The sequence below is a fragment of the Chiloscyllium punctatum genome, chromosome 3 (assembly GCF_047496795.1).
Source record: "Chiloscyllium punctatum isolate Juve2018m chromosome 3, sChiPun1.3, whole genome shotgun sequence".
In the NCBI taxonomy this organism is placed as follows: Eukaryota; Metazoa; Chordata; class Chondrichthyes; order Orectolobiformes; family Hemiscylliidae; genus Chiloscyllium; species Chiloscyllium punctatum.
The window spans coordinates 115587051-115601068 of NC_092741.1; the positions used below are offsets into that span (position 1 = coordinate 115587051).

General features: G+C 39.5%; 1 protein-coding gene across 1 annotated transcript in view; it reads left to right on the forward strand.

Annotated features, from left to right (window-relative positions):
• The window catches only part of col21a1 (collagen, type XXI, alpha 1), a 448863-nt gene that overhangs the window by 323825 nt on the left and 111020 nt on the right, over window positions 1–14018 (forward strand). Inside the window, exon 21 of the mRNA XM_072549080.1 lies at window positions 12352–12405. Coding sequence (XP_072405181.1) covers window positions 12352–12405 — 54 coding nt within the window. The remainder of the gene's footprint in view (window positions 1–12351; window positions 12406–14018) is intronic.

The window sequence follows — 14018 nt, forward strand, 5'->3', positions numbered from 1 at the left end:
AATTTCTTAATGGTATTCTTCAGCTGTATTAAGATCTCTTTATTTAAACCCATTGGCCAATCATAAAACTCAGAAAAAATACCAAGTAATTACCAACCTGTTTTCTTGTGATGTGATGTCACACATCTGCTAGGAAACCAAGTTAAAGGGGCTTTCTGCCACAGGGTTTTATTTCTTGCAGTTGCTGCCCTTCTCACACAAGTTCATTCTTGTCTTTATGAATTTGCTAATGCACTCGCTCACATTGTTTGAAAAGCTACTGACTCTGTTGTCTCCTACTGTTTCTAAGCTGCTATTCCCATGCTATCAATGTGTTTCAGAAGCACAGGCTCCTCCTATCTCTTGCTCAGTCTACTTCACATCTGTGCGACTCACTACACATTCCAGCTCTGCTCCCAGCATTCCAGTCACAAACTCTTCTTAATCCACTTCAGTGAAGCTGAGTAGCTGCACCCTCCCTGCCTCCCCCCATACTGCTGAACCGCAATGTTGAGTAACACATTCCTCGCACTCCTGGAGCATGAGTCTTCAGTACTGTTGCTGGAATTTTTCAGGGCTCATAGCCTTTGATTAGATTAGAGTGTGGAAACAGGCCCTTCGGCCCAACAAGTCCACACCGACCCTCCAAAGAGCAACCCACCCAGACCCATTCCCCTACATTTACCCCTTCACCTAACACTACAGGCAATTTAGCATGGCCAATTCACCTAGCCTGCACATTTTTGGAATGTGGGAGGAAACCAGAGCACCCGGAGGAAACCCACGCAGACACGGGGAGAACATGCAAACTCCACACAGACAGCTGCCTGAGGTGGGAATTGAACCTGAGTCTCTGGTGCTGTGAGGCAGCAGTGCTATCCACCGTGCCGCCCCGTAGGCAATGTCTTCAGCTGTTTATTGATGTCATGAATAGTAAATTGCCTTAGCTATAGATGCCAGAGACCTCTGGATGAGGCTGAGATGGATCATCCGTTTGATCCTTGAGGTTGAAAATTGTTGCAAATGCTTCTACTTTATCTTTTACACTGATGTGCTCCCCATCATTGAGAATGGAGGTATTTGTGGACCTGCTCTTCCCAGTGAATTGTTTAATTGTCCAATGACAACCATGGCCAGATTTGACAGAACTGCAGAGCTGAGATCTGATACACTGGGTGTAGAATTGCTTTGCTCTGTCTTTCAGTTTCTTCTCTTGCTGTTTGATGTGTATGTAATGCTGCATAATAGCTTCACGAGTGACGTCTAATTTTTCGGTGCACCTAGTTCTATTCCTGGCATTATTTTCTGCACTCTTCAATGAACCAGGGCTGATCCCTCACTTGATGATAATAGAGTAGGGGACTATATCAAATCATGATACTGCAGATTTTGTTTGCATATAGTTCTGCTGCTGCTGATGGTCCGCAGAGCCTCATGGATGCCTAGTCTTGAATTGCAAGATAAGTTCAAAATGTATCCCTCTTAGCACAACGATGGTGCCACACACACGACGGAATGTAAGCTCTGTGTGAATATGAGACTTCTCTACAAGGGGTATGCAGTAGACATCCTTAATGATACTGTCATGGACAGATGCATCTGTAGTGGGGTCAAATATGCTTTTTCCTCTTATTGATCCCATCACCACCTTCACCATAGATCCAGTGTAGCAGCTATGTTTTCTTTAGGACTCAACCAACTCAGACATTGGGGTGCCCTTGGTACTGGACATTGACGTCCCCAACACAGGACATTTTCTGTGTTCTTGCCACCCTCAGTGCTTCCTCCAAGTGATGTTCAACATAGCTGATTAGCAGCCAAGAAGGGATAATATAAGGTAATCTGTGGGAGGTTTCCTTGCCTATATTTGACCTGATGTTATAAGAACTCATGGGGTCCAGCTTTCATGCTGAGGACTCTTAGGAAAACTCCGCCCTGACTATATCTTTACTGAGTGTGTTGGTCCAGTTGGGCAGAACATACCTGGGGGGATGATGGTATTGTCTTGAAAGTTGTCTGTAACATATGATTCTTTGAGTATAACACATCAGGCTGGTCTGTGAGACAGCTGTCCCAGTTTTGACACTGTCTAGCTCCTTGAGAATATCGTAAGTTTCAATGAGATAATCTTTCATTCTTCAAAATACTGGAGAACACAGGCCACATGTCCGTAATCTTTCTTCATAGGACACTCCACCATCCCAGGAATTGAAAAAGTCAACCTCTGCTGCACTAAATCTTTTGGTTAGGAACCTATACATAGCACCTCAGATGCAGTTTCACAAAAGTTCTGTACAATTGAAACAAGCCACCTTACTCCTGTACTTGAATCCTCTTGCAATAAAAGGCAGCTTTCTATTTGTCTCCCTAATTACTTGCTGCACTTGATGTTAGCTTTCAGTGAATTATGAACAAGAATACCCAGGCTTTTTCAAACACCAATACTTTTCAATCTTTTACCATTTAAGAAATACTTTGAACCTTTGTTCATCCAACCAAAGTGTATAACCTCACATTCATCCACATTATGCACTGTCTACCATGTTCTTCCCCTGAACTCTCACACCAGTTATAGAGTCATAGAGTTCTACAGCACAGAAACAAACCATTTAGTCCAACTTGTCCATGCTGTCCAGATATCCTAAATTAATCCCATTTACCAGCATTTGACCCATATCCCTCTAAACTCGTATATATGTACCCATTCAGATGCCTTTTAAATGTTTCATTGTACCAGCCTCCACCACTTCCTTTGGCAGCTCCATACATGCACCACTCTCTGCATGAAAAAGTTGACCCTAGGTCCCTTTCTCTTCTCACCTTAATTCCTGTTGTTTTTAGTTCCTTTCAAGGTTAATAATAGCTGGTCCCCAGCTCCAAATTAGAAGCACAGAAATTAGGAGCATGAGTAGATCATTCAACTCTTCGAGTCTGCTCCACCATTCAATATAATGATTGCTGATCTGCATCTCAACACCATACTTTTATATTCGAAGCATATGTCTTGATGATTTTAACACCTAAAACTGTATAAATCTCTTTTTTGAATATACTTATTGATCTGGCTTCCACAGTCAGAGTAAATTCCATAGGTTGACCCTCTGAGTGAAAAAATTGTAAACACTGTGTCTTTTCATTTTCTTAAGTAGTGGATTGAAAATGAGAAAGAAATATTTGAAAAAACAGTGTTTTGCAAGGATTGCCACATGCTTTGAAAAGCGAGTAACCTGACACTGTTGGCAGGTATTGTTTAAATTGCTGCTTGAACAACCAGTTATTGAAGTTTGTGTTGCAAAGAAACTGGTGCCAAGAGATTCTGTATTATGTTTGAACTCTGGTTAGCAACAAGACTTAGGGTGGCCTATAGACTAGTGATTAATTATAAATGACAAAGCCTTTTGCCTGCCAACAAACATGCAATTTGTTCTCAGGTAACTGAAAAGCTTGAGGCCAGGAACAAGACAGAGAACAAAGTGATCAGATCTCCACCAGTCTTGGAGCCTTCTCTTTGTTCTCAACAGTCAAAACCAATTTGCACAATCCGTTCTGAAGAAGGGTCTCTGGACTCAAAGCATTAGCTTTTCTTTCTCTCCACAAATGTTGCCAGATATGCTGCATTTTTCTCCAGCAATTTATGTTTTCTGTTTCAGATTTCTAGCGTCTGCAGTTCTTTGTGTTATATTGGTATTGTTGCCTTTGCAAGGTGAACCTCTGAACATGGAATTCAGTCATTCATATTGTGATGATGCTGTTCCTTTAACAAGGTTAGGTTGTCCTTGAGTTTTTTTTTCAGAGGGGTCATAAAGACAGAGGCTCCAGTTTATCTACTTTTATCTACTTGAAGAAGCTTTCAAGTTTTTTCTTAAAAGCACTTGTACAATGAAAGGGGAGTAGCCAGTTCTCCCAGGTCAGCTTTCCTCTGGTTTGTTTTGAGTTTTAGCAGGCTAGCTGTTCAGACCTAGTCAGTTTTTGAGGCAACATCCGAGGAGCAGATGCTGCCTGACCTGCTGTGCTTTTCCAGCACCACTCTAATCTTGACTCTGATCTCCAGCATCTGCAGTCCTCACCTTCACCTAGTTTTTTGAGGCTGCTGGACAAAGAAACAGCTACATGTAAGAAGGTGTTCCATGCTGAATTGCTCTGCCATCTCTCTCTCTCCGGTAAAACGTTGTGTTTGATTTTACCTTTCTTGCCGATGGTATTTTTGTGGGGATTGTTGCACTAATTTGGAATAACATCATTAAGTTGGGATTGCCTGTTGGGTTTTCAGATAGGTTACGTTATTCTATGTTCTTGTCCCTTTGTTTGTGCTTAATTTGGTAATCCTGCAAATAAATTCTGTTCTGTTTAAAACTAAGTGGTTGGGACAGCTGCATCATTCCTGGAATTTTCACTCTACACCTGCTTAAAATAACTAGCCAAGTTAGGGTCTGGGCTCCTTTCTTGAAATATTTTGAAGGAGTCTGACCTGGTCCATACAGATTGGGGGCTCTTTGCGGGATTTCTTCGATCATTCCGATTTGGGATTAGGCTTGCTGGACTCGAAATCAGCAAGTGGAAGGTGTTTGTGTCTTTTATTCCACATGTTCAATTCAGTTAGTTTAAACAGTGCTTGGAGTAGCAATGGCTCTTTCAAGGTAGCATGGTGGCTCAGTGGATAGCACTGCTACCTCACAGCTCCAGAGACCCGGGTTTGATTCCAGCCTTGGGTCACAGTCTGTGTGGAGTTTGCACATTTTCCCCATGTCCATGTGGGTTTCCACCAGATGCTCCAGTTTCCTCCCACAGTCCAAAGATGTACAAGTTAGGTTAGTTGGTCATGCTAAATTGCCCATAGTATACAGACTAGGTGGGGTCAATTCACCTGACCTGCATATCCTTGGATTGTGGGAGGAAACCGGAGCACCCGGAGGAAACCCACACAGACACGGGGAGAATGTGCAAACTCCACACAGACAGTCACCCGAGGCTGGAATCAAACCTTGGACCCTGGCGCTGTGAGGCAGCAATCCACGCCACTGAGCCACCGTGCCGCCCAATAGAGGCAAAAGACAAAGAAAGGGCAAAAGAAATGAAACTGTTTGAATTACAGTTAAAAGCAGGGGAAAGAGAAAAAGAACAAATCATTTTAGCAGAGCAAAACGAAAATGAGAGAGAAAGAAGAGAGAGAAGGGGAAAGAGGAAAGGAAGAAAGAGAGAAAGTTTGAACTTCAGAATTTGGCACTTAGTGAGGAAAGTCAGCTTAAAAGGAAGGAGATGAAGGCTGAAGGTAAGTTTAGTGAGGAGGAGAATGAGAATGAGCAAACCCATGGTAGCCAAAGGCCTGGTGAGAATCTGTTTAAATATATTCAAACACTGCCAAAATTTGATGAGAAGGATGTAGAAGCTTTTTTTCATCTCATATAAGAAGGTGGCTAAACAAATGAAGTGGCCAGTGACCATGTGGGTTTTGTTGATTGAAACAAAACTTGTAGGATGAAAGCTAGTGAGGTATTTGCATCGCTGTCAGAGGGGGGATCTGGGGCATATGAGGAGGTGAAAAATACCACCTTAAATGGACATGAGCTTGTACCAGAAGCCTACAGACAACATTTCAGAAATCAAAGGAGGGACTCAGGTCAGACCTACACTGAATTTGAAAGAATCAAACAAAGTAATCTTGATAAATGGATAAGGATATTAGAAGTAGAGCAAACCTATGAGGCTCTTGGAAAGCCGTTTATTTTGGAGGAGTTCAAAAATTCATTTCCTGAAGTAGTAAGAACTCATGTGGAAGAGCAGGAAATTAAAATTGCAAGATGAGCAGCTGAAATGGCTGATGATTATGAGTTGGTTCATAAATCAAAGGTTGGCTTCCAACATCAGTTTCAATCCATGAGGCATAGAAATTGGGGAAAAGAGAAATCATCACGTGGAAAGTGAAAGGTAGATCTAGGTGAAGGATAACTTAGCACAGTGAAAAAGGAAACCCTTGAAGGGGAAAGAAAAGTTAATAAGCTCCGGTGTTTTCATTGCAATAAAGTAGGTAATGTGAAATCACAGTGTTGGTGTGTTAGGAAAAGCACTGGGAAGCCAGATGTAGGAAAATAAGATAAGCCAGTGAGTTTTGTTGGAATGGTAACAGAATGCACAGTGGAGGCTGAAGAGCTGAACCAGAATGTACAACCAGGTCAGAGGTTGGTTAAGGAGGAAGTGCCAGATCTTCTTAAACCTGCAAAGATATTCACATAGGCTAGGAGCAACAAGCAAAGAGATTACCATATTAAAAGATACAGGATCCTTTCAATCTTTGATGTTGTAGGATGAGGAGATATGTACATCTGACGGATTATTGCCAGAAAAAGTGCTAGTAATGCGAATTCATAGTGAGACAAGAACTGCTCAATTATGTAGAGGTTGGAGTATCCAGTGAAGAGTGGAGAAGTCATGGTAGGAGTATTAGACACTAGACACTGTAAGCTCCAGAAATACAATTTGTCCTTGTTAACGATATAGCTTGTTCACAGCCAGGAGTGATGCCTACTGTGGTTGAAGAGCCAGTGGAAATTCAGGCAACTTAACTATTGCAGGACACATATCCTGGAATTTCCCCGACTGTGTAGTAACGAGGTCACAAAGTTGCCAGTTGAAACAGGAGAGGTCAGAGTACAGATAAGAAAGCTGAAGTGGAATTAGCAGAGACCATGTTTAATCAAATGGTTGAGACAAATCAGGAGCAGATAGATGTCAAAGCAGACATCTTCATTTCAGAGAAATTAACTAACAGCAGAAAGATGAGAAACCAAACCAATTGTATCAAAAAGCAGACACAGAAGAAGATCCTAGATGCATCCTGGTGTACTACTATCTTAAAAATTATGTCTTAATGAGGAAATGGAGACTGTCACACATTCAGGCAGATGAGAAATGGGAATAAGTTCATCAAGTCATATTGCGAGTGAGTTATAGAAGAGGTGTTACAAGTGGCACATGGACTACCAGTTAGGGGTCATTTAGGGATGAGAAAAACTCAAGCTAAAATAAATTAATATTTTTACTAATAGATGTAGTTGAATTTGGAAAACCACAGGCAGTAATAAAATCTGCACTTCTAATACCTATTCCTCCATTTGATGACCCTTTTACAGGATTCTTAATTGAATGTGTAGGACCCCCTACCTAAACAAAATGTGGGAATCAGTACTTGTTAACAATAATGGATGTGTCCACTAGATTTCCAGAGGCCATTCCATTACGCAATATCACAGCTAAAAGGATTGCAGCGGAGTTACTCAACTTTTTCACGAGATACGGACTCCCCAGAAATACGATCACATCAATGGTCAAACTTCACATCAAAATTATTCAAGGAATTTATGAACAGCTTAGGAATAAAACGATTCAAATCTACTACATACCATCCTGAATCGCAGGGAGCACTAGAAAGGTGGCATCAGACATTAAAGACCATGTTGAGGGCTTATAGTCAAGATTATCCAGATGAGTGTGATAAGGGAATTCCGTTAGGACTTTTTGCGATCGGTGATTCAGCAAATGAATCAAGCAGATTCAGTCCATTTAAATTAGTTTTGAGCATGAAGTGAGAGGACCACTAAAATTGATTAAGGAGAAATTGGCAAGTCAGAATTCAGAGACCACGTATTTGAAGTATGTGTCAGATTTTAGGGAATAATTAAATAGAACGGGGTTGTTGGTTAGACAGCATTTAAAAGTCTCACTGCATGCAATGAAACTGGAAGCAGACAAGAAATCAAAAACTCACAATTTTGCTGTCGGAGACAAAGTTACTTCCAGTGATAGGTGAACCTTTAAAAACAAGGTTCAGTGGACCATATCAGGTCGAAAGGGGATTGAGTGAGGTGAACTATTTGATGAGGACTCCAGACTGAAAGAAATCTTAGAGTGTGTCATGCGAATATGCTCAAAAGGTATTTTGACGAGGACGGAAAGCCAAAGAAGACTGTGCCAAAACCAGTTGGTACCCAATAGTTACGTGTGGACTATTGCAAAGTCAATGCAGTCACAAAGACATATTCAATTCCACATTTGGAAGACTGTTTTGAAAAGGTGGAACAAGCTACTTGTATTTCTGAGTTGGAGTTACTCGAAGGATACTGGCAGGTACCTTTGTCAGAAAGAGTGAAGACAATTTTGGCTTTTGCAACACAGAACGGACTGTATCAATTTAAAGTTATGCCATTTGGTATGAAAAATGTGCCAGCCACATTTCAGGTCTACCCAGTTGTGTTATATATGTAGATGACCTGATGATTTTTAGTCACACATGGAAGGAACATTTGCAATGTATATCAGAATGGTTCAATCTACTTTCGAAGGCAGGCTTGGTAATAAATCTGGCTAAAGTGAATTTGCCAAAACCCAAGTCACCTTCTTGGGCCATGTTATTGGACATGGACAAATGGCCCCAAGGAATGCAAAAGCAAAGGTAATTGGGGAGTTTCCCATACCATCAACAAAAAGAGCAGTACTACAATTCCTGGGATTCAGTGGATTTTATCAGAAATTCGTACCAAATATTAGCAGTGTGACTGCTCCACTCACTGAATTGCTAAAGAAAGGCAAGAAGTTTCAGTGGACAGTGGACTGTCAGAAGGCATTTGACAGCCTGAAAGCAGTGTTAACCACTGCCCTAGTATTAACCACACCTAATTACACAAAGCCATTCAAAGTGGCTCTTGGTGCAACTGATGTGGGTGTCAGTGCTGTGTTCTTACAGAAAGACAACGAGAAGATAGAAAGACCTATCAGGTATTTCTCCAGGAAACTGAACTTTAGTCAACAGAAATCTTCGATAGTTGAGAAGGACACTTTGAGTTAGGTGTTGGCCTTACAACATTTCAATGTTTATGTTATCAGTAATGTATCTAAGACAATCATATACACTGATTATAACCCATTTAAGTTTATAGAGAAATTCAAGGACAAAAATTGCAGATTATTTAAATACAGTGTGTTGTTACAGCCATTCAATTCAAAAATTGTGCATGTGGCAGGATGAGAAAACATGATTGCTGATGCATTGTTGAGACTTGAATGAAAAACTGAGATGTTCGATGGCAGGAGTAAAGCAGACTGTAATAGAATTTAGAGTTCATGTTTGCATGGATATATGCTAACAGTGTAAAATTAAGGAGTTTTAAAATGAAGCCACCTTTAAATATTGATTTTTTTTTTAAGGAAGGAGGTGTGACGATGCTGCTCCTTTAACAAGGTTAGGTTGTCTTTGAGTTTTTTTTCAAAGGGGTCAAAAAGACGGAGGCTCCATTTGTCTGCATTTAACTACTTGAAGAAGCTTTCAGGTTTTTTTTTAAAACCACTTGAATAATGAAAGGGGAGTGGTCAGTTCTCCCTGCTCAGCTTTCCTCTGGTTTGTTTTGGTTTTTAGAGTCTGACTGTTCAGACCTAGTCAGTTTTTTGAGGCTGCTGGTCAAAGCAACAGCTACACGGAAGAAGGTGTTCGATGTTGAATCTCTCTGCCATCTCTCCCTCCTGTAAGACCCTGTGTTTGATTTTACCATTTTTTGCCAAGGGATGTTTATGGGAATTGTTGCAGGAATTTGAAACAACACTATTAAGTTGGGATAATCTGTTGAGTTTTCAGATAGGTCAAGTTATTCTACATTCTGTTCTCTTTCATTTGTGTTCATTTGATAACCTTGCAAGTAAATTCTCTTTTTTTTAAACTAAGTGGTTGGACCAGCTGCATTACTCCTGAAATAGTCACTTTTCACCTGCTGAAAACAACTAGGAAAGTTAGGGTCTCAGGCTACTTTTTTGAAATGCTTTGAGGAATCTATATCAACATAAAGTAGTGAGAAGGGTTAGTAAATTGATTTATTTAATAAATACTCCTGATTGTAGGAAGCAGAATCAGTTATGTCACATAAACAAACTGAAAGGGTATCATTTAGGGAAGAGAATAAGGAGAAACAAGTGTGGTAAGAGAAGTGGCAGCTGACAGAGATAACAAGCATAAGGTAGCCAGAGTTTATGCTTGTAAATTTAACCAGCTAACCCAGAATTATTGAGACAGCTAAACACTGCACTCTCGTACTTGGAGAAAAGACAATGGTAGGATCTTGCAAGAGGAAGTATGAGGTAATCTATAGAGATATACCTGGATGTATTCCATTAGCGAGACATGATGTGGACAGAGGAAAGTCATAACCAAGAAAACAACATCCTTATCAGTTAAGCCCAGGTGGACAGAATTCAACACATCCTGAAAAACCATTTGATTGAACCTAGTCAAAGCAGCTTGAGTTCACAGTAGAGTGGTTCCTAAACTGGAAGGATGAAGTAGACTTTGCATAGATTACAGATTACAACAATTCTAGAGTTGTAAGGTAACATTTATAAGGTTGGCATGTGTCTTTCCTTTCTACGATTGATCTGTTGAAGAGGTACTGGCAAGCGCCATTAACTTCAAGAGGTAAAGCAATATCTGCTTTTTTCACACTAAATACGTAATACCAATGCTGAGTCATGCCATTTGGATTAAAGAACAGCCTTGCTAAACTCCAGAAGCTTATGAATTAATCATAGCTGGTTAAATTTACTTGGAGGGTTATTGACAACTCTGGCTACCTTATGCTTGTTATCTCTGTCAGCTGCCACTTCTTTTACCAAACTTGTTTCTCCTTATTCTCTTCCCTACAATGAAAATTTAGTGTATGTAGATGATGTTGTAGTATATAGTAACACTAGGGAAGAGCATATGAGATGAGTGGAAGACCTATTTAATTACAGTTGGCTCGTGTTAAATTTAGCTACGAGTGAATTCACCAATAGGAATTCCATATCCCTAAAACCTGAAATTGTGACCTTTTATTCTTCAACCAGGGGCGCTTGATTCCCCATCCTCCATGCATCAGTCGAGCTCTGTTAGAATTTTATGTGTTTCAATCAGATCTTCTCATTTTTCTAAACTCTAGTCAGTACAAATACAACTAACTAACTCTCCTCTAAAACTAATGCTACCATTCCTGATATCAGTCCATTCAGCCTTTGCTGTGCTCTCTCGGGCACATATGTCCGCTCTCGTGTATGGGAGGGTCAAAATTGCACATAATATTCCAGGTGCAGTCTCACCAAGACCCTGCATAACTGCAGTAAAATGTCCTTAATTCTGAATTCAAATCTCCTTGCAATAAAGGTAAACAGACCATTTTCCTTCTTAATTGTATGCTGCATCTGCCTGTCTATTTCTATTGACTGGTGTTTAAGGGCGGCAGATATATTTACTTTGCCCAACATGTTAAATTTTAGCAGAATGTATTTTCCTAACATAAAATATTAGGAAGTATTTAAATCTTTCCCATTGCTATTCTACATTACTACTTATCAATTTTGTCCTTTTTCCTTCCCCTCAGTCTATTCCCAGGCCCTTACCATAGTTTTATCTCCAATACGTTCATCTAGTCTTTGTCAAGCTTATACTCTTCTCAGTTATTATTATAAAGCACATTAATTTATGATCACTATTGCTGAGACATTATTTCAGTTTTACTTCTCTTGTCTGCTCTGAATCATTTATCATTTTAGATCCAATAGAATGTCCTCCTATTTGAATGTCTTAAATATTAGAATAGAGACGAGTCCTCTCGATAGTGAAGGAAGCCCAGGTCCATATGACTGAACTTACCTTTGCGATATGGATGAGCACCAACATACAAAAGCAACAGTGAAAGAAACCCTTTAAATATCGATTATCAATGAAATGCGGGAAAAGCTGCACAGCAGCTCAATCAATTGTTGTAACATGGGAATTATTCAAAATGAATTTGATGCTTTGCAGTTTATTCTCATGGTCATTATGTCTAATTTGTATTGATGTAACAGACACATGTTTCTTATACTTTGCTGATTAGAAACATGATTAACAAAATTAAGTTGCCGAGACAATACATACGATTTCCATTATAAGTTGATTGAAGTATTCAAGATCTGTAGCCAGCATGTTTTGATTGAAAGATAGTCTGCAGTTACAGGAGAAACACTCATTAATTCCCAAGGATAAGCATTTGAAATCAGATGGTTACAAAAAATGCACAGCAATAGGCCTGAAACCTACTTGATTGACTCATCTTTGCTCTCAGTTGCTAAATGTCAGTTAGCACAAGGGAAGCTAGGTAAATCAAAGTAATGTAGAATAAATAAAAGATATGCCATAACCTGGTCCTCCTACTAAAATTAAGGCAAATGCAGTTTACCCATTTGAACCAGTGGATTGTGGAAATTTTCCCAACCACCACCACTTCAGTCCAATTCCCATATGTGTTAATGCAGCAACAGTTTGACCAGACACATAAAATTACAATATTTAGTGGTTCAATTTGCTTCATTCTGCAGGGTTACAGTGGTGAACAAGGAATTCAAGGCATTCAAGGGCAAAATGGCAATAAGGTATTGAATCAAAATTCTACAATCAATTATAATAAAAAAATTGTAATGCATTTTCATTCTGTCCAAACATAAATCTGATGAACCTTTTTGAGGACCAAATAGTATTTCTGTAGGTTATATCAGCAAGATTGAATATGCTGAATTTCTGCATTTAATTGTGAATGAAAAAGTGTTCTGTGGCTCCACTTCCATTTTCCATTGTAACTGCCACACATCAGTTTTGCTACTGGCAGCTGTTCAATCTGTAATACAAAGTAATTCCTGTGTCCAAGTAAGTATTGTTATTCCCAAATTTCTCTAAATTCAACTATTTAAATCCTAATGAGAATATATACTCAATGATGCCTGAAACTGAAGGCAATATCAGTTGAAATCAAGTTTGAATTATTTCTTTTTACGTGTCAAATTGTAACCAGATCTCTGTCCCTTCTTCACCTGAAGACTTTATTCATTCCTGTGCAATGCTATGGAAGGGTTGAGCTAGCACTTTGCTGAAATTAATCCTTGTATGTAAGATGTCAGAATTAGCTCATTCATTAACTATTTCTTTAATTAATTTTGATGGGTATCGCCTAATCCTTTCAATGTTTTGCTTAGATAAACAATCACAGTCATACTATACCAGTAAAGGAATGTTTATTCATCTAATTCTACTTGATTTAACTGAATGCTTAAAATGCAATATTAGAGTATATAACATCCAAAAAAGGAACAGAAGTAAAACATGCAGTCCCTCAAACCTGTTGTACCAATCAATAACATTACGACTGATCGGTTTGTATTTAAAATTTCAGCTTCCCATCTGACCTCTAATAACATTTGATTCTTTTGTCTAACAAGAATCTATCCACATCTGCCTTAAAAGTATTTAATGATCCCACATCCAGTGCCTATTGAGGCAGAGAACTCCAAAGTGTCATAACCTCCTGAGACAGAAAGTCAATTCACCCATCTCTATACTTAATTTTAAAACAATGCCCCCTATTTCTGGACTAACCACGAGAGGAAATATCCTTTCCACATACAATTTGTCAAGACTATTCAGGACCTTACACACTTCAACCAAGTCACCTCTCACTCTTCCAAACTCCAGTGGAAAAAAAGCCCAGTCTGTCCAACCTATGCGAATATGACAATTCATTCATTCCAGGTATCAATCTAGTAAAGCTCCTCCAAACTGCCTCCAAAACATTTATATTCTCCCTTAAATGCCACTGTCTCCTAAAGGATCCTCTATTGATACTTGATCCACTTTGCTAACCTCATTTCCAAGAAACAGGTCCAACAGTGCAGTCTTTCTATTGAACTGAAGGCATACTGCTGTGGGAAACTCTCCTTGTCTTTGCTGCCCCTTACAGTATCAGTATTCCAGTCCAGATTTGGATAATTGAAGCTGCTCATTATAATTGCTGTCTAATTTCTCTGTAATTGTCCTGTTATTTGTTCCTCTACAGACTTTCAATTAGTTGGCCTATAGTCTAGACTTAAGAACTGTTCCATTTTTTGTTCCTTATGTCTAGCCAAATTGATTCTGCCACTGAACCTTCCAGAACAACTGCTTAGTGGCTTAGTAGTTAGCACTGCTGCCTCACAGCATCAGGGACCCAGATTCA